Genomic DNA, 24,763 nt, shown 5'->3' with positions numbered 1-24,763 from the left:
CAGGTTGTTTTGTAATGTAGAAGGAAAAAAGGGACAAAAAAAACCCCTGAAAACGAATTAGAACGTGTGTTCAGTTTCCAGAAGCTTCACTATCTGCAGTGTCTCAATTCTCTTTAAAAATTAGTGCCTGAGGGATATTTTTTTTTTAAACCTGAAAATTCATATACAGACTTCAAAACAGATCTTGTATGATTCAGCTAGGAACACTGAAATGAAGAGCAAAAACTAGCAAACAAGATGGTATACTGATAATTGTATCTCAGCTAGCCAAAACAACATCCTTTGAGCATCTTTCACACTACCCATATAGCAAAACTAATTTTTAATGCCATTTACAGATTGCAGTTATCTATGAGAACATACTGCAACCAATTAAGCATTGTAGTACCACAGAAGGATACAGGCTGAGAGGAAACAACTGGAAAGATCTTCCTGTCATTTGTAATTTTTCATTCTGTATCTTACAAAAACAATGAGAATAAAGTGCTGCATTTTTTTTTTTAAATCTCAATGTCAAATACAATAAAAAGTTAAACACCTTGATACTTCAAAGGTAAATGGTCTTGAATTAGATTGCAGCTTGGATTAAAGCATCAATTTTCTCCTTTCTGATGTAAAATGAAGTAAAATTTGCAATCGTCCTTTCTCAAGAAAATAAAACTGCTCTAAAGTACATCACACAAAAACCTAACAGTCTCACTACCCTCATACACAAAAGGTTAAAAAGGAAATAGATTGCATTACACATTAAGACTGTGCAAAGGTTAAATTTCACACAACGGATGCAGGCTGAAGGAAGTCATAAGCAAGCTGAAGAATAGGTATGTTTTATTTACTGCTTAATAGTACAAAAGTTGGATAAAAAACAATTTGTTAAAAACACAGGCAAATTTAATAAAGGCTGATTAATATGGCGATATCCATACCATTACAAAACAGCGGAGTGTAGTGTTAAATGCAATGAAACAGGCAGTTTCTACATCCTCTTACTGAAGTAGTAATGCACAAGTTCAATTGTTGCACATGAGGTCTTACAATACCTTATATAAGTACTTGGTACAGGCAAACAATGTTTTACATAACCAATACATTTTAATTTCTTTTATTTTACATATTTCCATTAGAATCAAAATAGAAAGTACTTTTAAATTAAGTAAAAAAATACCTATTTCTGTTTAAACTTCATTCCACGATTTTGGCAAGTTTGCTTGCAGTACTAACCCACCATGTATCAAAACACAGTATTATCAATATAAACACCCTTTTTTTTAATTTAAAAAAAAAAAAGGCTTTTGCAACAGTCTGTAACTGTGTCTCCTTTCTGAAAATTATTTAAGTGCTTGGTTTTGCCCAATAGTCCCTTTTTCAAGTAGTATTTTACACTCATAGTTCTCAATTTCTTGGAAAAGAAAAGCTAACTACTACCACTAATACTAATTAAACTCCTTTAAAAACATTAAGTCTCCATATAAATGATCAAGTGAAACTTGAAGGAGAAAAAAAAAAAAATAGTGTATGCTAAATGTATACCTGTAAGGTGAGCTTGGTTTTTATGTCATACTTAAAGAGATTTCAAAAGCCAGGTTTAAATTAATGGGAGCAGAGATGCTAAACACTGACTTTGCACTTCTGTCCAAACAGTTACTTCGGGTTCTTGAGGATAGACAATTACCTCTGAAAATATCAATTTTAAAAGGAACAATAAATCATTTCTTCTTTTTAAAGCTTTCGTATTTGGGGGTTTTTTTGGCAAATACAGCATCAGTGAAAAGTATATATATCCAGTCTTGATATAAGTAGAAGGAAGATCATCAGCAGAATATACTTTTAGCAACAGCGAAATAAATTTGATGTTTCCCCAACAAGACGTGGGAGTCTCTAATACCTAAGCAAGAAGATTAATTTCTTTGTACAAATTGATTGTTAACACTGCAACAAACGATGAAGAAATCAGATTCTCAGATATGAAGTAGAAACACAGTTTAAAGCACTTGAAGTATCAATGTAGAAGAAATCAATTCCAAAACAAACACTTGTTTTCACTGAGTTCATAAATCAGATTAAGTTACTTTCATAGTTCTCAGAATACAGTGCAATCTCCACTACAAGGCATTACATTAGAGCTTATACTCTTAGGCACTTGGAACAAATGTTATTTTTTCAGTTTCTATTACAGCAACATTTACTTGAGTATTGCAAAGATTTCCCTCCCAAAAACAAATAACAGGTCAAAGCAGAGACCATAAACAGATACAAAGAATTAACATCACAAAACCATCACTTGGTATTTTTAGCAGTAAGTCACATTTAAAATATTATGGGAGTGACAGTGGCTTAAGATTTTGCTGCCAAGGAAAACAGCTACCCTCAGTCCAATAAAGCCACTCTGAAGTACTTAAGTATCTACTCCATAAATTTTTAATGCAAAATATTCCATAATCTTATCTAATGGTTGAAATATGTTCCCTTAGCTTAATAAGGAACCTGTGGGTAAAAACAAAAAAATAAAAGAAAGGCAAAACTGTTAGGTATTCTTCAACTACAAGTGAGTAGTTACAAGAAAACAGGAGAACAAGAGGCCTTGAGGAAGACACCTTCCCAAGAGCTCCCCCAACTGCGTAGAAAAAGATGCTCTTTAGCCTTTGTTAAGTAGTATGGGGGAAAGGTAAGGTAAGGGGAAGACAATTTAACATCTGTATATAGCTGAACCACTCTGTATTGCAAAATGCCCTTCACAGAGTCCAAGGGCTTATGTACTAAAGGCACAGATACAGATTTTGGCTGACATAATTATGTCCTTGTATGTTTTGCTTGGCTACTAGCAGTTAGATTAAAAGAGTATTTTCACTTTCCAAAGGCTGGCTTTTATCTTCAGCAAATACTTATCAATTTTGGAGGGGACGAACAGAAGAGCAAAATCCAGATGGGCCAGAAGAATAAAAACAGTTTATCTACAAAGTAATCATATTACTTGTAATATTGAGCTCATTAAAAATGCTTACATAGGAAAAAAAAAATATTACTTGATAAGGCTTTTTTACCTTTCCCATTCAAAAACTTGCATGTATTATTTCTTTCCAAGATGAAGCCCAACATTTGGTAGAAGTCCATACAGCTCAACAGCATTTGAGTGTCTACATCTTAATAATTTTACTGGTGAAAAACCATGAAGTGTTTAACCTTGCACAAATGCCATCACAGAACTTGTAAAATGCTACAGTGCCATAAATACACTTCCTTAAATAGTATGCATCTCTTGGGAGTTTTCAGTTTTCTCCAAAGTGCTATCAGACAAGTTTCTTCTAAAAGTTCCACCTGCAAGAAAAATAAAACATTTCTAAAAATAAACCTAAATAGCAAAATTAGTTTTAGGATGAACACATCAATAAAAAAGTTAGCAGAAGTTCTGAAATGGAAAAAAGAAATCATAATGATAAAATCTTAGAATGGTTTGGGTTGGAAGGAACCTTAAAGGTCATTTAGTTCCAATCCCCTTGCCACAGGCAGAGATAATTGCATGAAGGGTTGCAAGTTTAACATGTGAAATCCTGACGGAAAAGAACTAAAAGTTCAGTTGGTACTCATGGAAAGGATGACCAAACTGACAAACCATATCAGTGCAAAGCACGCGCAACCCTGAAAATGGATACTGGAAATGGGAAACATTGCATGGCTTCAGCACACCAATACCTTCAGCTTTTTTTTTTACCGAGGGGCTTACAATGGATGCACTAAAGCTCAGCTCAATATTTTTACTGTTTATCTACTACTTTTTCTTGTGTCCCTGGGCGTATTTTAAAAGAACTTAACTGATAAAATGGAGCCTGTGGAGAACATGGACCTTGGAGACACGGAGAAGACATGCTACAACTTCAAATGATGTAGCCAGGAAACTAGGATAGCTGAAATTGTCACTGTAGAGGCCACATCAAAAAAAAAGCCAAACTAAGAACGTGACAGTTTGAGAGGGAGAAAAAAAAACCCAAAAACAAACCAAAAACCTGAACTTCAGAGTAGTGGTGAACAATCAGCAACATTATGTCATTCACGTTCTGCCTAACTCAGGAATTCCAGCTCATTCGTGAACTGTCAGTAACAGTTAAACAGTTACTGTCAGTAACAGTTAAAATGAGGTCACAAAACATAAATCTGCTGCCTCCAAATGCTGGAACGAACTTTTTCTGGCAGCAATTAAGTACACATTTGTGACTGCCTTCCTACTCTGCATCTGAAGGTCTCAGACAAATATTTCAAAACTATATGCTTTTTATCATAGATTTATTGGCTGAAGGCACAGAAGTCTAAAATGCTGCTTATCAGTTCCGTTTTAGTAAATTAAGCTAAAATAATTTATTACAAGTCTGAAATAAGTAACTTAAGTAAAGGTCTAACTATTACCTGTTTACCTGTGAACAGCTTTTCATGGCAGTGGACAAAACCTGATCTAGAATCATGCTAGGGAATAGTATCCAATTCTTGCAAGCAAGGAAGATCTGTTTATTTTTTTGTGGTGCACATCAAACAGACCTGGCTAGTTTCCCAGATGACTTACAAAATAGTTCTGTTGAACTGGAGAGACCTTTACAAAATATTCCCTGGAGATATTTCTCTGCTATTAGTAGATCTGTTTCAGAAAATGCAATACTTCAGTCCTAAGGGAGGTTCCACAATAAAAAGCTTCCCTAGATGGACATCTACTTTTTTTATAGCTATCTCTCTAGAGAATAGCTTATTTTTAGATTAAAGTAGGATTTAAATGGTTTAAATTTAGAAAACAACTTTTAGGTAATTACAGGGAATAACTTATTTAGGAGAAGAAAGAACAAATTAGAGAGCAAACTGGACTACAAAACAGTTTTAGACTGGTGTAAAAAGATTTTTCTTTTTTAAAATTAGGGTCCACTGGAATTAATGTTATTTTGATGTGTGTTTTTCCTCTCTATTTCTGATGTTTAAAGAGAAGATATCTACATTGTCTTTAAGCAAAAATCTTATTACAGTCTGATCATGCTACCATTTAAGATACAGAAATGGAAAATAAGTAGTCACAAGAGTAACAAAACAATTAGCTGAGCAAGAAAATGGCAGTGTAGCAAATGAGGAAGAGGTTCTCTCCTATTGCATTTAGCTAAGATTGATTTCTAAAAAGCAAAGAAAGGAACAAGAAACACACCACCAAAAAAACCCTGAACACTGGGACATAATTCTGAATGAGAAAATTGGAGTAAAGTTTGTCTTTCATCAACATCTGTAGATCCTTCACAGATTACAGAGCAACGAGACAGCAGCCACTAGAAAGATTTGCCAAAATTTGCCACAGAACAAAAAGCAAAATAAAAAACAACAATCATGCTTTTAGTCTAACATCTACCTTCAAAGCAGGTGGCCTTATTTATAGTGACTTTGACAAGCATTTGTTGTCCAGTCTGGTCTTACAAATGTCCAGCAATAAAGATATGACAGCTTATTCCAACTTGTTAATTCTTGAAACTTGAGCTCCACCTCCTTGATTACCTTACTATTTACATTCTCACTCACTGAGCAAACAGAACATTCATTACAGACTTCATTACCCTCCATAGCCTTTTAACCATTTGGAAGCATACCACACCTCCAAGTCTTTCTTCCTCTACAGTAATGGTTCCAAAAAAAGTGTGTACAATTTCATGACGAGGCACAGTGTTTCCAGACAAATACACTCTGCTTGGTTCACAGTCATACATGTGTTGACAGTAAAGACTGCAAGTATCCCATTGCACACCAGCTCTCTATTTCATCTTCCTTTTTACATTGATACAATTAGTGAATGTTTTCTTCATGAATAAACAATAGACACAAAGGCCACATTTTGCACCTTCGATCTTTCAAAATTTAACCTCAAGACATTTGAGAGGTTTTGAGTCTCGTTACATTTTTAAGCATATCCAATTTCCACTTGTGTGTTTCTCTCATATTTCACATTACTGAGAGTTGGAATCTGGACTGAGCTGACACAACATTACATTATCCTCTCTCTCAGGATACAGAGTTTGGCACTGTGCACTTCGTTCACTTTCTTCAAACCTGGTGCCTTTACTTTGGCATCACCTTTCTTTCCCAAGGGTCAAGCTCTGTATTTCCAAAGACATTTATATAAAATCATCTTTCCCCTTTAGATTTGCATCAGTGTGTCATCCGTTAGAGGCAAACCATATTAACTTATAGAGGTTTATTTTCCCTGACATTCTTAACTTAAAAAAAAAAGTAGTTCAGCTGCATTCCAAAACCATGTTGAACATGTTTTTGACATGCTTAATGAAGCATCTCAAACAATTCACTGAAGTTGGACTCAAAAGAAAACCCCAACCTTCTGGCTTAGTAACCTACCATAAACCCCTGCAATATGAGCACTTTCATGTGTCTCTGTTCTTTTTAGCCAAAGCTCCACTGATCTATTAGAGAAGTATCTTTTAAGCAGTCACCTTATAAAAGCACACTGTACAGGGCTGCAAACATAAAGAAGCACTGTTGTTATTCCAGTGGTGCAGTTTTCAGCAGCATTTGTTTCTTTTGGGTAATAAGCACATTATCACTGAATCATAATTTATTTCCAAAAATGAATATATAGATGTTTCATTTCCTGGGCCAGTGATGCCACTTCTACCTAGCAGGTTTTATTTCAACATCTACTCTAACTACTAAGTCTAAATAAACAATTAGATAAGAATTTGGTGGATAATGATAAATTGATAAAGGCTAAATTAACTAAGTGGTCAAATAAAATTTTATCAGACTCCTGCAGAAATTTTTGAAATTGTAAGATGAGTTTTCATGCAGAACTGATACATTTCCAACTTAATTTCTCTTTCCTGATTACTTTCAGTTATCTAACAACATCGCAGTGAGTTCCCAATGTTTGATACCTGCAGTTTACTCCGAGCTTCTTCTCTCTTGCATCTCCTGTTTCAAAGGCACAGCAGGTCCTTCACTCGCTTCCCCTTTTGCAGGTGTGGCAGGCATCTCCCCATTGATGCTCTCCACACCAGCCACAGACATTAAGCTTTTCCGATCTTTGGAATTTGATTTGTGCTCCACTTTTGTGACTCTAAATCTGAGGTAAGCAAGAGAAAGAGTCAGTTGTCTCTCCCCTGAGATAGCTAGATTGTCCTCAGTGCCCTATGTATGGACAGGTCCCATGAACTAGACATCAAGAGCTTCACTTCAGAGGAATCTTTCTTCCTGTTACCTACAGGTACTTTTAATGCTCGTTACTGTTGAACCATATTTTGTCAGAGAATCATGTTCTAAAGAAGAATCCACAGATATAATACTACTTCTTAGAACAGTAATTTTCTGAGACAATGACATGAGATAGGAATTCAATACAATTAAATAAAATGAAGGTACTTCTATAGTTTACACTTACTTTGAGAAATATCAACTCAGAAAGAGAAGGATTTATTAGTGTGTAATCCTTACTTCCTTTTAGCAAGTATAAACAGAGCAATAGCTTTGGATTTATACCCATAGCAAATCCCCATCTGTTTACATAGTTCTAAAAAAAATAAAATGAAAAGTACATTTACTTCTACCAGGAAAAACTTCAGTCTAATAGCAATAGAGTTACAAAAAACAGTCAATGATGCTATAGTAGAATCCATGTATACCTGATCCAATATAAGCCAAAGTAGTGTCCCTAGGAAAAGTATAGAATAAAATGACCCAAGACTTACCTTCCCACAGAAAGGACTGTAACTTCTCCAAGACGACTTCTTCTATGCTCTTTAGATTTGTGAGCTGGCTTTATAAGGTGCCATCGTTTGTGGCTACAACGAGTACAAACATCCTTTTCTACTACTCCTCCAACGGTATGGAAGTGATGGCCTTTGCAGCTGTGTTTAAATGGAACAACACCAGGTGACAAAGGAGATCCTGGACTCGTTGGACTCCCAGGAGAGGCAGGACATAAAGGGCTGTAGGAAAAAGTATAAAGGAAATTCAATGTTTACTTCAAAAGAAAAAAAAGAAAAGGATAAAATATAGTCTTTAGTTACTTCTAGATAACAGCTACTTTTTCCAAGGACTGCTTATTCATGAGGATGTGTGGTTTAGGATTCCCTCCAATACATTTTTGCAGTTAAAATAATTTCCATAAATGAATTCAGCTGCAGTCATGTGGTTAGATGAACTATAAAAAAAAAAATCCTTTCCTTTTGTATATCAGGCTAAACTAGAAGAGAATAGGTTACATGAACTTATACTGATGGAAGACATCTAATTAGCTGATTATAGTCACATCTGGAGAACTACAGAAAATATTTCAGAATTGCTACAGTAGCTTTAAGAACTCACAGAAGAACAGCACAGTCCCACAAATATTGCAAAGAAGCAAAATTGTCTACCATGAAAATGAATTAACAGATCATTCAGCTTATGCATCAGAAAAACAGGGGGCTAAGTATCTAGAAAGAAAAAAACAGTACAAACACCAAAAGGCTTTTTTAAAGAATATCTAATCAAATCAATCTAATTTTCTTCTAAAACAGAAAAGCTAGATAGATAGATAACACAGATAGAAAGTAAAAGATGTACTTTCTTTTACTTCAGCGTCAATTTTGACACTGTCTTGCAACACGTTCTCCTAAAGCAAGCTAGACCTCAGTGCACTAAAGGCGGAATTACCATAGCAGAATGTAGCACACCTTGTTTGAAATAAACAACCACCAGAAAGTACCTTACAATGGATCTGTAAAGACACATTAAATGTAGTTATTCTGATGGTGATTACATTCAGTATTTTAAATAGTTACTTGGGTAATGGAATAGAATAGCTAAAGCACACAAACTGTATCACCCGTAACTGTAGAGGATGAGAAATTAGGATGATCAGAGAAGAGCATGTGTGTTAAAGACACATTCACATATATATAACTCTTAGTCAAAAACATAGGATGTATTGAAGACAATACAAATTTCAGTGCTTTAGCAGAAAATCTTGCAAGCCTAGATGAATTAGCAACAAGCCAGATGATCACCCTTTTCTGAAAAAGAAAGTTAAGATCACAAGATGGATATGAATCATTAAGATGTTGTTGCTTAAAAAGGACAAATTTCACAGTGGAAATATCAGGAGTATAACCTGTGAACCTAAAGTTACACTATTCAGTATTAATCATGCCTCAGCTGATTGTTCCATCCAGTTTTAGAAATGTTATTTCAAGAAAAATACTAACAAACTGAAGAGGCTCCAAAGGAGAACAGAAAGAACAAATTAATGAAGTAAAATATGCCATAAAAGACTAGAGTTACTTATATGCTTATTTTCAAAGCAAAAAATATTGATAGGAGATATTTAATGGTCTTCAAGTAAGTAAGAGTATGCTATTAAGGGAAATAAAATCTGTTCAGCATCTAAAGCAAAGACAGGAACTAATGGCTTTAAGTGGTGGAAGTGCAGATTCTACTTAGCCATTACTAATCCTATTGTTAGGAAGCATTTCATAGCGCACCAAAGAAAGAAATAGAGTGAATTTGCACTGGAGTTACTAAAGCTTCAGGAGCATATCAGAAATATCATCAGTCAGTCACTGAGTGTTTCCCTTTTTATGTTTTAATTCACCACCACGGAAGCATTAGTCTAGAACTCCCAAACACCACATACGCTCACACAAAAAATATTGAATTTAAGTTCAAACAAATGTTTCTGCTGCACCACAAAAGTTTAAAAATACTTCCTATACTTGAGAATTAAGTTCATTTTTTCCCCATCAATAACCAAGCCTCTCGCCACTAAAATATGTGATAAAACAGTTCCATACTCAACTATGTTTTCCTAAAACTACACACTCCAACTTTTATTATTGTCATAGTACACTGGAACCATCATTAGCCTTGAATATAAACACATGGTTACATGTGAAGAGTATTTTTGAGTAGCACACATGTAAGAACTTTTACATAAATGATGCATCTGCAACTCAGGCTGAACTACTTTCTCTACATAATAGGTGTGCAGTGAAAAAAGAGGTATGTCAGACAATGTATATTACCACCATTATAAAGAAAAAAGTAAACCAGAAGGAGCCACAGAAAAATATGTCTATTTTAAGTTAGTATCCACACAAATGAAACAAGTGCTGCTTCTGCTTTTTCAAGTGAGAGTAGCTTTGGACTAAGACAACTTGTAAATAACTACACCCTAACGTACAGAAGTATTTGCAGCCTTGTACATCTTCAGCTCAAAAAACAATAAATCTGTATCAGACACCTAGAACACATAACCAGAAGAGACAGTTACTAACCGACAGTATACATTAAAATTTAGTGATTCAGACACACCACAAGGAAACCAAAGTTTTATCCTCTTATCTGGTAACTCAAGGAAAAGATGTAGCCTTAAAAGTGCTCAGCAAATAAAATCCTTTGATAGGGTATGTTTTTTAGTTGCATCAGGGAACATGCATTAAGAAAATGGGTAATTACCTTTCAGGTTCAAAGACACTGCTATCTGCTACCATGGCCTTTAACACATCAGCATTTGCTGCAATGAGAATAAATAGAACTCTTCAAAAGTGTTCAGCTCTAACTTTAGAAAAAAAAAAACAAACAGAGAAATTGAAGGTTCTCAAAGAAATTTCATCTAAAAGAAAGATGACTGCATTGCGTATCTCCAAAAAGGCATGAAAAAATTATGAAAAAAGGTTCATATAATGCAATGGTATTTTCATAATCTATTAAAATGAAAGTTCATATAGCACTGAAAGCTCTGTCCCAAGACAAGCCATTGGCACAACACTCCCAAACAATATCCCTGCCAATTTCAAACATCCATTTGACCACAGAGTATCAGCACCTCGCATATATCAAGCAACTTCAGATTAAAAATGATAGTTAAAAGTCAGCCCTACAAAATTTCTTTATCAGCCAAGAACTACCAGTTGTTCACATATTCTAAAAAATACATAGGGTACCTAATCCCAACCTCAAGATAAAATACACAAGCTCAAAGTCCTAACAGTTAAGAAAAAAAAAACACACAAAACCACAAAACCAAACAAAAACAACCCCGCCAAAAAACACCACAAACAAACCCCAAAACACAATTTTTCCAGAGGATTGGTCTTCATTCAGAAATAACTCAAAGCCAGTTTAACGCTTAGGAGGACTTTGATTTATGTAAATGTAAAACTAAAAAGCTAAAGGTTCACATACTATAAAAATATCTCCCAAGTGTTTCTTCTACTGGGTAAATAGGTTGCAAACTAATCAAGCATTTCATGGGCTGCTTAAACATGATTTCCTCCTTCTGTCCTGTCCTCCTCTTTATCCTTTGTCCAAAATTCAACAGTGATACTAGTCTACCCTATTGTCTGTTATGCACAAACCTTTACTCAGACAACAGCTTGAAGAATCATTTCAAGACAAAAGGTTTAATCTAGTAAAAACAAATCTCATATACTTTAAACACTAAGAAAACAACTTTGAGGTTTCACTTCACAAACCAAAGAATGGGAAAAAAAAACCCCAGACATCCAAACAGTTAAAATGGCAAGAAATGTATGAGTCAAACTTATTATACAAAATAATTTTCAGGTAAGCAAAAAACCTCTCCTATCTTGTTTGAAGTTACTGCCTTCTGAAGGCAAATCTCTAAGAGTTAAGCATGTATAAAATGGTTATTACATAAAAACACATTGACATATCATACTTGAGAAGATCTGAAAAAATATTTCTTTTAGAATACCATTATAGAAGTTCAGGATTTCAATATTGCAACATCATACCTTCATTTTTCATAATGTAGTTAACAATTTGTCCCACAGTGTCGCTATTCTCATGTATAGTTTCATTCATTTCTGTGCAATGAAATAAATACATTGTCAATATCTTAGACTTCCAAATCAAGAACTGAGCTATTTTACATCAAAAGAAAAACAAAAATCTATGCCAAAACAAAATAAAACACGTACTAGAAGAAGTTACATTAAAAACATGACAAGATCTATTATCAATTGAGGGAAGCCTTAGAAAAGACCTTTCAGTCCTTATTCATGAAAAAATACAACACAAGGCTGTGGAATCTATGCATCGTCTCAACATACTCATCTAAAACTTAAACTCAGTATTTTCGCAATTATACTTAAAATTCCTTCTCTAGCTAGCAGGAAGGAGAACGCGAGAGCAATGTTTCTAATCCAAACAATAGGGAGGAAAAACAAGCACACAAAATCATTAAACTCGATACTCATTGCTTTACAATAGGTATTATTAGCTTCTAGTATATCAGGGATGCAATTTAAGCTTTTCACCACATCTCTGAGAACATAACATTTGATTTTTTCAATAAATTCTGACATGACTACAGGAGGAAGGGACAAGACTGTATCTCATGACCATACTTTAGACTTCTGGCATTTATTGAACTTATTAACAATACTGGAAGCTTCCCCAGAGTGACCTCAGAAAACAGATAAGGGTCAAGGAGAGAAACAGAAAAATGAAGCATTACAGCTCTGTCCTTCTCTAATAATTACAGGATTCCAAAGAAAAAAAAATAGATCATAATATTGAGTCAAGTTTGATAGAGGCAAATTAAAGGTTACCAACTCAGTTCTCATGCTTCACCTTGATCCTAATACCTGCAACTTTGCAATTTAACTTAGACATAGCCGCTTCTCTAAACCAAGACCTAGAAATTGTTCCCCTTTCATAACCCCTCATCTTGCTGTTACCACTCAGGTGAACTAACAGACTACATAATCCCACTCACTGCATACATGCCCCAGGCAGTAACTGCTCAAGAACATACTAATACATCATTACTGCACCACATGGCTCTATCTTTACCACAGAGCTACTGTAATTTCCACTTAAATTAGAATTCACAAGTGACTTTGCCCTTGTGTTTACTTAGCCAAGTGCTATACTGCGTTACTACAGCCCTTCCCAAGTGACAACAATATTTACTTGTTTGTGGGTTTGGGTTTTTTTCAAGAGTATATTGGAATAAGGAACAACAAAACAAGGGCACAAATGAGCAACAGAATAAAAACAAAGATAACTTCAAGAAAAAATTGTAAGCAGCACACATTACATAAATCATAATGTAGATAGTCAGTCCAAAGGCTCAGTTTTATGAGCAGGGAGATGAGACTGACAGCACAACAGAAAGAAAATACAATTGCTAAACATAAACCTTAGATTTTAGGCTTTAAATGGCAGCTGTTTGTTGCTCTTCAGATAGAATTATGTATAACAATACTTCATTCCTAACAGCATGTGAAATGCAGAAAAGTGATCTGGTGACTCTGATTGCAGTGTACAGTTACAAACAAATATAATGGATACTTTGATCTCTCAGTAAGCTCTTAATGGATGTTAGAGGACTTGGATGGGAAGTTAGAACACTCCTAGTTTTGACTGCCAAAGATCAAAACCCAACAGGTATAGTGGTAATAAAAATATTTTTCTTAATATTACTTTGATGTCAAATGTAGACAGAGAAATTACAAGCATCTCACAATAAATTATTCCATCGTAGTTCCAGCATACAGAAATAGGAAATTGTTCGACTTGTTACCTATTTTTTCATCAGATATTTTTTCATCTTCTACTTCTTCAGCCTCTGTTGTACAACGATATCCTTTTTTCTTAAGGATATGACAGATGAGGATCCCCAAGAGACCCATGATGAAGAAAACAGGAACCAGTGCAAAGGCAATATATTCTAGGTGTTCAGCCTTGCCATCATTGCCATCAGTTTTAGTTGTCATAGTTGTCTGTAAGACATAGCTTGACACAATCTGGAGAATCTCTCCATTACCTATGTAAACAAATAAACACAGTTATTACTATACAATGTAAATCACTTCCAAGGATTTAGAAAGTTACAAACATAACCAATCCCTGTGATGTCAAAGCAATGTACTTTCTGTGAGGACCTGAACGAACAACACATACTCTACTGTTTCAGAACTCATGTCTGTAACAGTAAATATTCCCTCTTCATAAAATGATTACCATACATCTGACATACAAAAACCCCATATGACATATCTTCACTATAGTAGTGAAGAATGAACAATATTCTAATCTGACAGGTTTGTAATCAACAAGGACTCACATATTTCCCAGAAGAACATTGCTACCATTGCTCCGTGTTCCCATCAGTGAGGAAAATGCCATACCATTCTTCCAGTTCTAAGTTTATGCAAAATTGCTACCACATGGATCGTTCCCCACTACGAGGGTAAGTAAAGCATTTAGTATTAACCTTTACAAAGAAAGAGTATCAAATGTGGAAAAAATAGCCTTGCATTTTTCTTAACAGTGGGATTTCACAGCACAAATGAAAGAATCCTTTACTCATCCGCATAAGGTGGGCTCATTCTTCCCAAGACTTGGAAGCCATTTTGCCTTTAATCTCCAAACAGGATGAGAAAGAAACTTTTCTTTTTGTTTGCAAAGAATTTAAGTTGCAGCATAGGCATATGTCTATAGCTACATAAAAGCACTTTTGTTTTGATTGAGTTCTGAATTTAATAGATGTCTATTTCATGTTACAGACTGTGGCTTTGAACTACCAGAGGCATAGAATATTTACAATAGAAAAGACCTCTGAAGTTCATCAGTCCAAAGGTTGCTAAAGATAGCTCTGATTATATCAGGTTGCTCAGGTACACTTCATCTGAAGGATGAACACTCCACAACATTTCTGGGCAACCTGTTCCAGTATTTCCCCACTTACATGGCCAATATACACCAATAAATTTACATCTCAGTACCTCCTCATATAGGAAATATAGAAGTATGAAAGTTCAACTGTTCAACTTAATCTGAAAATACATGTTCAAATTCTCAAAATTCCTCTGATCCTCTAGACTTTATAAACACTTCCCAATCTATATACTAAACACTTCAATATTATTCTTCCAACATGCAAACTATTCCTGCATTTCTACCCTCTATTCTTCTGCTCAGCTGAAGACATTTATTCAGCTGAAAATATTTTTTTTAAGTAGGAAAGAATAAAAAAAATAAACACTATTTCAAGATATTTTCCATCTACTTGTATCAAAATGGACATGGTAATTCACAATCATTCCATTAGTCAAGCTGGTTGAAGGAGTAAAAACTCATGAGAACAATTTACATGGCAGTGACACTTTCACAACAGGAATGTCTAAAACAATCAAATCTCTCTCTTTAAAAAAGAACTTTAAAATATGGAAGCCTCCAGAAAATTGCCAAAAGATCATTATTACACAAACACCTCTACTGCATTGTCTGTATAACTAAGTTATTTTTTAAAAATACCTGTAAGGTGACAGAGAGCTAAGAAAATATTTTTAAAGCTGCAGTTAGGTGTTTACCTTTGTTTTCTTTATATCAAAACACTAAGCCTTTTATTTTTCAAGTAATTCTGAATTTTTCAGGACAGTTTTGAATTGTCAGTTTAGTAGTAATACACAAGACTTGCTCAAAGTGCAAAAACACTAGTTGAAATAAGAATTGGCAAAACACTCAATGGAAAAAAAAAAGATGTGTTAAGTACCTGTAGTGGTTTTACCTGGGCCAGGTTTTTGGTAGCAAGGGGAACTACACAGGTGGCTTCTTTAAACAAATATCTGCTAGATGCATCCCCTATAGCTGACAGGGCTAGAGACAGTCAATTCTAAGATGGACCCCACAGATGACCCAGGCCTGGTCAATTGGTGACTGAAGTAATGCCTCCATGAATAATGTGTTTGCAAAGGATAAAAAGTTGCTACACAGTTACAGAACTGCAGCAGCAACAGGGAGTGAGAATGTGAAAACATCTCTGCAGACACCAAGGTCAGTGGAGAAGGAGGGGGATGAGTTGCTTAGGCCCTGGAAGAAAGACTACTCTGTGACCTGTGCAGACCATGGTGAGGCAGCTGTGCCCCTGCAGCCCATGGAGGCTGCTCTATCAAGAAGCTGAGTAAGCTGAAATGAGAGAGCAAGCAACCACGTGCAAGAATACATTTAGATCAAGCTTTCCTGACGTAATTGTAGTAACAGAGACCCATAGTCTCAGAGTATGCTCCAAAGATAAGGACAGGAGGATTAATTACATGTAAATAAAGGATCATACTCTACTTTTATAAAAAATAATCAACTTGAAACCATCAGTTTGACACATCCACTGAAAACATACATGTAATTAAAAAAAAAAAAGCTTATTCACAAAGATGCATACAGCCAATAGAAGAGAACAATTATCCACAGAACATGGGAAAACTGATCCCAAATAAAATGTCCATAGCAAACAAGAACAAAAAAAAAAAAAAAAACCCAAAAAACCAGAAACCTGAGTCCATCTTAAGTTCACAAGTAACCCCAGCAGAGCTACACTGCACTTTCAGAAGGACAGATAATTGTCAAGAAATCACAAAATACCATTCCCAACCTCCAAAAAAAGCAAACCATCAGAAACTACTCAGGTTGAGATCGCCAGTCTACTTACTATTAAAGCATTTACAAGTGATATATATTAAGAACCATGACTTAAGTTCCTTTGATTTCTGTTTCTTTTTCTACCTACAGAATCAGTTTTATGATTAATTTTAGTACTTCTGCTTGTAGACTGACACCTGAAAAAACAATGAGAAAACTTTGCAGGATACAAGCTAATCTGCAGTCAAAAAGTGATGACAATCTAGACATTATCAAAGGATACAAGCAATCTACACAATAAAAAAAACATGTCAGAACTGTGCCTACACTGGAACTTTTTTCCTGACAGAAGGATGTTAAAAAAAAAATCATTTATCAATTTCATACTCTATGGAATAGATTAATCCCATCAATTGGACTGAGATTTTAAAAGCTTTTAAATGAGGCAAGAATTTTATTTTGCATTTAAAAATCCATTAAAAAACTCCACAATACCAGCCTGTGTAGATAAGCCAACATGAATTTCCTTCAGTTGTCCTTAGACACCTAAAAAATGAATTCTCCCATTAAAACTCAACAACATACACATATCTTTGAGGGTATTTTTCCCATTATTAGTAAAAAATTAAATTATATTTCTATATGAATTCATAATTTATACCAAATCCATAAACTGCTTAACAACATTTATGTTTAGAGAGTATAAACAAACCAGAAAAAACAAAAGCAAACTAAAAACATCCCAGAAGAAATTTATTAGCTGGATAGTATACTTGGCATGGTGTAAACTTTTAAGCAGAATAAAGTACTTAGCCTTCATTAGCAAATACTACACAGCAAGAAGCCTGCCCTCAAAAACATCAGCAGTTAAGAATATGTGAAATCAGGGCTTACTTAGCTAATGACCAATATATTTTACATCCCAAGTCATCGCTAAATCACTCATCCCATGTTCTCATTCCTCAGAAGTATATTATGCTTATTAACAGATTGTTGATAGTCTACTCATGGTGTATAATGTTGCTTCACAATGTTTTTTAGTCAGAAGTTCAGGCCATAGAAATCTTCCTCAACTCAAGCCAATTCATATAGAAATTTGCTTTACTGTTTGGCTGTCATGGCATTTTTATATATCAGTCACTGTATACCACTCCACACATCAAAATTACTTGCTGATGTGATCTAAATAAAAATATTTAGGAGCAATGCTCAACATGACTGAAGTGATGCTTAAACTGTAGATCACAGATTGCATTAACAGTACTAATTCTTGTTTGCTTAAAAATGAATATATGTTAGGTACGGAATATTGTCTGCCCTAACTTAATCTGTACCTAAGTAGTGAAATACAAGGACAGTCAATCTCAGATAAGTATTTTGCACTGGTTCTAATCATAGAATGGTGAAGAGTTGGAAGGGACCTTTAGAGATCATCTAGTCCAACTCCCAGGCTAAAGCAGATCCATCTAGATTAGGTCACACAGGAATATATCCAGGCAGCTTTTGAAAATCTCCAGAGAAGACTTCACACCCTCCCTGGGCAGCCTGTGCCAGTGCTCCCTTACTCTCCCAGTCAAATAGTTTTTCTTTATGTTTAAATGGAACTTCTTGTGTTCCAGATTCTTTCCATTACCCCTTGTCCTGTTCACAAGATACAACAGAAAAAAAAGTGATGACCCAATCTGCCTACATCCACCACTTAGATATTTGTAAATATTAATGAGACCCCCCACAGTCTCATCTAGACTAAACAGTCCCAGGTCCCATAGCCTTTCCTCGCAAGGAAGATGCTCCAGTCCCCCAGTCATCTTGCTGGCCCCATGCTGGAATCATTACTATTCTGACGCAAAGACAGTGTTCTTCCATCTCAGCAGTGGCTAAAAGAAAATACTACCTTTATGAAAAAGAACGGGGGAGGGGGAAAAAAGCACCTTAACAAAAAAAGGTATTTCATCCTTCATTAGATTGCAATTTTTACATGGCCTCAACACATATATTAACATTCTAGTTAAACACTGTATTCCTTCCATGTTAGTAAGTAAAACAATGTTTGACTACAAAAATATTCCAAGACTACAATGAATGGAAGGATGTGTTAAGAATTAATCTGGATGAGATCATGTAAAGATATTGCTCTATAACAAACTTTCTTTTGCCTTAAGGTTTTATAAACTTACAGAAAAGAGAGATAGATGCACCTTAGAAAGGTCATCTCACTGACAAAAAGCAGGATTAACTGTACCTAGACAACTACCTGTCAAGCAAGGATAAAAACCCTGCAAAAGTAATGGCTTGTCCTGCACACCTATTTTCTTTCTAACTGCAAATCAGAACAATTCTTTCTTTAATATCTACTACCACAATATCAGATTCTGCTTGTGTCGAGTTACAGAATCACTCTCTCCTTAGTTTTAGCTGCCATGTACTTGGAAAGATTACATACTTGGCAGGATCACTAGAATCTCCCCAATACAAGCCCCAGTTATCCTAAAGCTTTGCCTTTACTATTAATCTAAATAGACAATTCTCAAACTTTTCTTAAAGAACACAAGAAATCTCTAGAAATATTTAATATTGCTCAGAGAACTCAGATTCTTCAAAAGAAATCCTTTTCCAAAAAGGATCAAAACTGTTCAGTTGCTTGTACAAGCAACAGTGTTTATATAAGCAATATAAGACAAAAAAATTTAAGAACACATTATATTATAATTCTCCTGTACTAGACTTAAGTATAATCTACATCTAGCTGCTTCAAGCACATGACAGTTATTTTTGTGTTGTTTAATTTACAGAAAGCAGCTCATAAACAAGGATATAATCTTCTCTCGGCTCCATGATAAAGAATCCTATTTGATCACTCTGGATTTTGACCATTACATGAGAACCTTGTTAACATTTTTTTCTAGGAATCTACCTGCTAAAAATAAGTACATACATATTCACTATCTTCTCCATAAAGTTCAAGGAGTTGCATGATTTTATTTCCTGCTTTCAGGCACAAATATGACATGTAGCTTTCATTCTGAAACAAACCATTGTTGGCTTTCATGGTTACTAATAAAGAATTAAAATAATTTAATAAAATTAAATATGATCAATGTGCAAGCTATTTAAGTGCAAGACAAATTTTCAGCTGTGGCATAAGATCTGCTTAACATCTCAGCTAAACACAGCTGGAAAACATGTCTCAGCTGTAGCATCAGCTTACGCATTTCTCCCTCTCCTTACCATTAATGTACCTATTGGTGGAAAAAGAGCAATCGCTTCAGGTTCAAAATAGTGTAGACAGAATATAGTTTGCTTGGGTGTTTTTTTCACTCTTTTGGGGGTTTGTTTTTGTTCCCTTCCTACCCAGAAACCTACACACTGTTTAAAGGGCATACTGCTTAAACTGGCAACGCCAGAAAAAAGAATGGTCAGGCAGCTGTGACCTCAGTTCGCTCTACAAGGAAAAGGTACATGAAGATCATATCTAGTGCTTCATCCTCCCCTGTCTCTATGATAGGAAGTAAACTTTCAACTGTATTGAACTATAATGACATTTCCTACCTCCAGGCCTAACATGTAAGGTGGATGGATGCACACTTTGACTTGAAACATTCTTTTTAACTTCTAGTTATAAAAAAATATTTTCATGTTATACACCATTAAATTTAGGTACAAAAATTAACTTGTTTATTAGATTTCCTAAATACATACTAAATATCTCACAGTCTAATTTAACTTTTCAGATTTTCAATTCAAATGCTTAGTAGTGAATTTGTGTAGAATTCTGATGGTAATTACATACTGATTTAGTATAGGTTTTTAGTTATCTTAACAACAGTAAATTAAGACAGAACAGCTTTTTGCGACTCCAAATCACATATACGTCTTAAGAGATAACTGATTTAAATAGTTCTTACCTATTCTGGCCCCTGCAGTCAAACTGCTTTTGCATTAACTAAGCAGATGAAATAACAAGCAATTTCAATCATAAGTCACTGTCCAAAAGAGGTATACATAAAGATACTCAGGAAATGTTTGGGTTTCCCTGCCTTACTAAAGGTAGTAGCTACAGCAGAAGCCACGCAAACTAGAAAAGGCAGCAACTAATGGGTTAAAAGAAGTTTATTTTCTAGAGGAAAAATCTTCTTAAGTGAAGAAAATCTATTGACCACCATTTGCTTCATCTATTGTTTTAGGAAATTGTACTTCAGGGAATATGCATAAACCAACTAACAAAGGAAAAACATCTATCATCAAAGAGGAACCTTCAACAAGTTTGTGAATTCCACTTAACTTCTCGCTTCCTTGTAGTAATCAGAACCTACAGCCAGAAGTGAAATAAGCAGGAAGTCTGATGAGAGAAAGGAAGCCACATGATGAAAGAACACAGTGACAACTAGTAATGGTACTGCCAATTGCCTTAGAGGTTAATTAAGCAAGGTTGTTTAAGTTTTACTGTGAAGAACAGACCTCAAAACCTTTCTTGGTTTTCTGAAAAGCAGTATCTCCAAGTGATCAGAAGGATCAACCATGCTTCCTTCAAGCTCATTCTAACTGCATCTGCTTTGAGAACACTGACAAGATGCATGCACAAAGTCACAGAGATGACTTACCTGAACATAATACCTCACACCACCCTGACTATCCAGCCGGGTATTCAGAACCCTAGAACTGCACGTCTTTCACTGTCCCTCAAACTGGAGCCTACTAGAAGTCCTTAAATTAAAGACCAAGTCTTTGGCTCACTGAAGCCAAAGAAAAATTGTGACTGGAGACAAATTTTGCAGTACATCTGGAAAGAGAGCTTTCTACTCTGAATTCTGAGAGAGAAGTCTCCACTGTGATGAATCCTTTCCCAACCTCTGTTTATTTCTGAAATACATGTCCCAGCAATACTTTCAGTACCTTACCTGCAAAAATCTTTTAGGCAGGCTTCCCTGTAAGCCTGAGGGTGGGGTGGAGATTCAGACAAGAGATATCTCCTATGTAAGGATATGTCCTATTAACAGCAACAAGCTATAGCTAAAAGCATTACTGTATAATGTGCATAAACCCTCAACAATTTTATATTACAATTTCTACAAACTCAGAGCCTGTAGGAATAAAAAAGGAAGACTATACCTAATATATCATCTTGTCAGTCACCTAGTCAGCCCCAAAAAAAAAAAAAAAACACCACATCACCAAGGCATCTAAGATTATTAACAATTCCACAGGAAAAATAATTAAGAGAAGAATACTTAGAGCAATTATGTCCTGTTGAGAAAGGGGAAAAAATGCAGTATGAAGGGCAATAACTAAGATTGAGTCCATTCCTTGTGTGTGACACTATGCAGTTGATAATGCTGCAGAAATACAGACAAAAATATCACGTTTCTGTTTGCCTGTGTCAAAATCACAGTTTTTATAGTATCATTGCTTTGGTCACTACTTGCATAGCATATAGCTTCTACTGCAAAAATACACAGAACTTATCCATTGCATTTGGGTCAGCAAATTTTCCCACAAATTTCAATTTTCTAATAAAACATGCAGTTACCACATGCATTTAATAAAGCACACTTCAGCAGTCTGGCTGTTAAAAAAGAACCAAAATTCTTCACAGACACATCATATAGCTAAAAGTATTCCAAACCACAGGTAAATTTATAAGCACAACCAGCATTAAATCAAAACACTACCAAAAACAACATGTAAATGCACTGATGCAAACTAACACTCACACTAGTTTAGAGGAGTCAAAAATATCAGTTTTAACCAAAAACAGTATATTTCCTGTGTGAAGATACAGCAGATAAATTGACAGAAAGTATTTGGCAAACTCAGAAGGAGAAAAAGTCCTATTGTTTCACAGCTTTCGCATTTCCTGCTTAACTTGCCAGCTTTAGTTCTCAGAAGCACAGTACTACTCATTTAGATACAGTAAATTACTGTTATAGCTGTTAAATCTTACAAATGTACATGGCATATTAACAGCCCCCCTAGTGTAAGTGCCTTCAAGCTTGATAAAGCAATGCTGTATAGAAACATTCATAAACAGTACAAGCCTTTGTATACACATCCTTTGGTTTACTACAACTTCTGTTTACACTCTTCAAGATATCAGTAGTAAGTAAACTGGATAGTAATCTCACCATGCAGAAAGATGCAGTAAAGTGTTACAAGAACAGTCAAAAGGAAAATCTATTTTTTACCTGTTAAAAAAATATTATAACTGGAGGAAGGGTGAGAAAAAGCTTATAATGATGGAGAAGAAAAACACACAATTCCTCTGCTCCTCTTACCTCTGTATACAAAACCTGAAGTAAGTAAGAATTAGGGCCTTGGAGAGCATCAATTACCAGGCAACACAAGCTAGACATTCAAAACGCTTAACCTCTTTCAGTGAAATCGATGAGCTAGTAAAAAAATCTAAAACGCACAAAAAAGAAGTGTGATATTGCTAGTACCTTTAGCACTGTTTTACTGTCGCCAGTTGTGCCTAGTGGTACTTGTTTCCGCTCTCACCAAGAGCGGGATGGAGTGGATGACAAGTCCTCCATTCCAAGAGCAACCTGTTACTTTCAGAAAACAAAGTTTTCTATAATCCTTTCCGCCAAGCTGTAAGTATTACACCAAGTAATACTTACAGATGTACAAAAGTAAGCACAGAATGTCTAGAAACATTTTATGCCTCATTTTATGTTTAATAAGCATGCTCATGCTAACCATTCCCACCAAGCACAAGTTTACAAACAAGCCAGCACACTCCTATCAGTTAGATACTACCCAAAAGTAACAGAGCTGATCAAGTTGAAATTTACACCAGGTGAAAAATCGCACAACAGTCTAAACACTGACGTTTAAGAAGGATAGACAATACACAAAAAAGCACTTCAGACAACACAGGCAGCAAAACCAGTTTAACTTTGAGACTATCGGTACCATAATATTTGGGGTTAGATATAAACAAAGAAAATGTCATTTTAAACTAACTTCCTCTTCAGAGATCATAAGGGTTACAATCAACTGAATCTCAAAAGCTAAACGCTAAGACAAGCTTAACCTCAAAACAGACAGTAAAGTAGAAACTACTCTCTGGAGCATTTCTACTTTGTGAGCCATCGATTCCAGCTTGAAGTGAAATCTACTACGGAGGAGTTGCCAGGCTCCAGTTCGCAACACTCATCGGGTTTTTTTCTTCTTTACCACGACTCATAGCCATACCTGACTAACAGTTCGAGGCCGGGGTTGCCACTTTATGAAGCGTTTTACGTCTGAAACCACTGTCACGGGGAACGCGGACAGCACGGTTTCTGCCAGCCCCCGCTCCCGCCCCGAGTGCCCCCGCCCGCGCTCCACCGTCAGGCGGGGGAAACTTCGGCCGGTGCGAGCGTGTCCTTCCCCTTCGCTCCCCGCAGGATGCCCGTGGGCCAGGGTGGAGAAGAAGCGGGGCAGCCGCGCGGGGACTCAAGCGTCTCTGAGTCACCCACTTCGGTCCCGCGGCGGCGGAGGGGAGGACTCCCAGAGGAGAAGCAGCGGGGTCTGCCAAGGCACTTGAACGGTAGGAGAGGCCAACGGAGCCCTGCAACTCGCACTCCCCGCTGAGGACACAGCCGGCGGCGGGAACCCGCAGAGAGGCTCAGGGGCCGCCGACGGGAAGGGAGGATGTCCCGGCTTGAAGCTTCCTCTCCGACAAGTTCCCCCCCGAAACCAACGACCGAGGCCGCAGCGACCCACCAAGAGCGGAGCGGTTGCCGAGCCAGGCAATTGTCGGGCCCAGCGAGGGACCAGCCGGCGGAATCCCACTCGTCGCCGTCGGAGCCATACCCGCGCTGGCGCTGCCTTCGCTTCGGCAGCCGCGCGGCCGCCGCCCGGCCCGGTCCAGCCCACTAGGCGGCAGAGCCCGCCCTGCCCTCACGGCGCCTGCGCGGAGCTGCCGGCGCGGGATTGCGCCGCGCTGTAGCGCGCCGGATTGTTCCACCCTCAGTTAAGGCGGGCCGCGGCTCTGCCGGGGACGGTAGTGGGTAGGCTAGTTGTCTCTGCTCGGAGAAACAGCCAGGCACAGGCTGCCCTGGACAGGCCTTAGGAAAGGTGGGAGCTGTTTCTGAGGGAGGGTTTCCGAGGACATCTGGGACGCAAGCCCACCCTCGTGGGGTTGCCCGGGGCCTCTCATCGAGGTAACTTTATTTCCCTTGAGGCCAGTGCGTTTCAGCTGTGGCCAGAGGATGCTTATCTGCTACTGTTGTGCTGGTGGCCGTGCTCACCCTGCCGGTGACCCTATGGTTGCTTTGTGCTAGGCTTCCTCCTCCGCATCCCAGAGGTTGCTGTTGGTTGCTACAAATGTGCTGAGGCTCGTAGGTATGAGGGCAGTGCAGCGCAGCGCAACATGCATCTCCCG

General features: G+C 36.6%; 1 protein-coding gene across 2 annotated transcripts; it reads right to left on the bottom strand.

The window, feature by feature from the left end:
* Positions 1–811: 811 nt before the first annotated feature.
* RELL1 (RELT like 1) lies at positions 812–24,270 on the bottom strand. 2 transcript variants are annotated; one of them, XM_061993770.1, is made up of 7 exons: positions 24,103–24,270; positions 13,559–13,801; positions 11,763–11,834; positions 10,462–10,519; positions 7,713–7,952; positions 6,903–7,090; positions 812–3,315 (listed from the first exon to the last, which is right to left on the bottom strand). In XM_061993770.1, the coding sequence occupies exons 1-6, from the start codon at positions 24,188–24,190 to the stop codon at positions 6,910–6,912; spliced, it is 882 nt and encodes a 293-aa protein (XP_061849754.1). In that variant the 5' UTR covers positions 24,191–24,270; the 3' UTR covers positions 812–3,315; positions 6,903–6,909. The 2 variants fall into 2 exon arrangements, with proteins under 2 accessions (XP_061849754.1, XP_061849755.1); XM_061993771.1 differs by lacking the exon at positions 24,103–24,270 and adding an exon at positions 23,590–24,078.
* Between the last annotated feature and the right edge of the window lie 493 nt (positions 24,271–24,763).

This window comes from Colius striatus, chromosome 3 (assembly GCF_028858725.1).
Source record: "Colius striatus isolate bColStr4 chromosome 3, bColStr4.1.hap1, whole genome shotgun sequence".
Classification (NCBI taxonomy): domain Eukaryota; kingdom Metazoa; phylum Chordata; class Aves; order Coliiformes; family Coliidae; genus Colius; species Colius striatus.
This window is presented reverse-complemented; position numbering and strand designations above follow the sequence as displayed.

Excerpts from the sequence above, each read along its gene's own strand:
- RELL1 (XM_061993770.1), bottom strand. The coding sequence starts at position 24,190 with ATGGCTCCGACGGCGACGAGTGGGATTCCGCCGGCTGGTCCCTCGCTG. Across the intron at positions 10,520-11,762 it reads CTACATTATGAAAAATGAAG|CAAATGCTGATGTGTTAAAG; the intron begins GTATGATGTTGC and ends TTCTCATTGCAG. Across the intron at positions 7,091-7,712 it reads ACAGTCCTTTCTGTGGGAAG|ATTTAGAGTCACAAAAGTGG; the intron begins GTAAGTCTTGGG and ends TGCTTACCTCAG.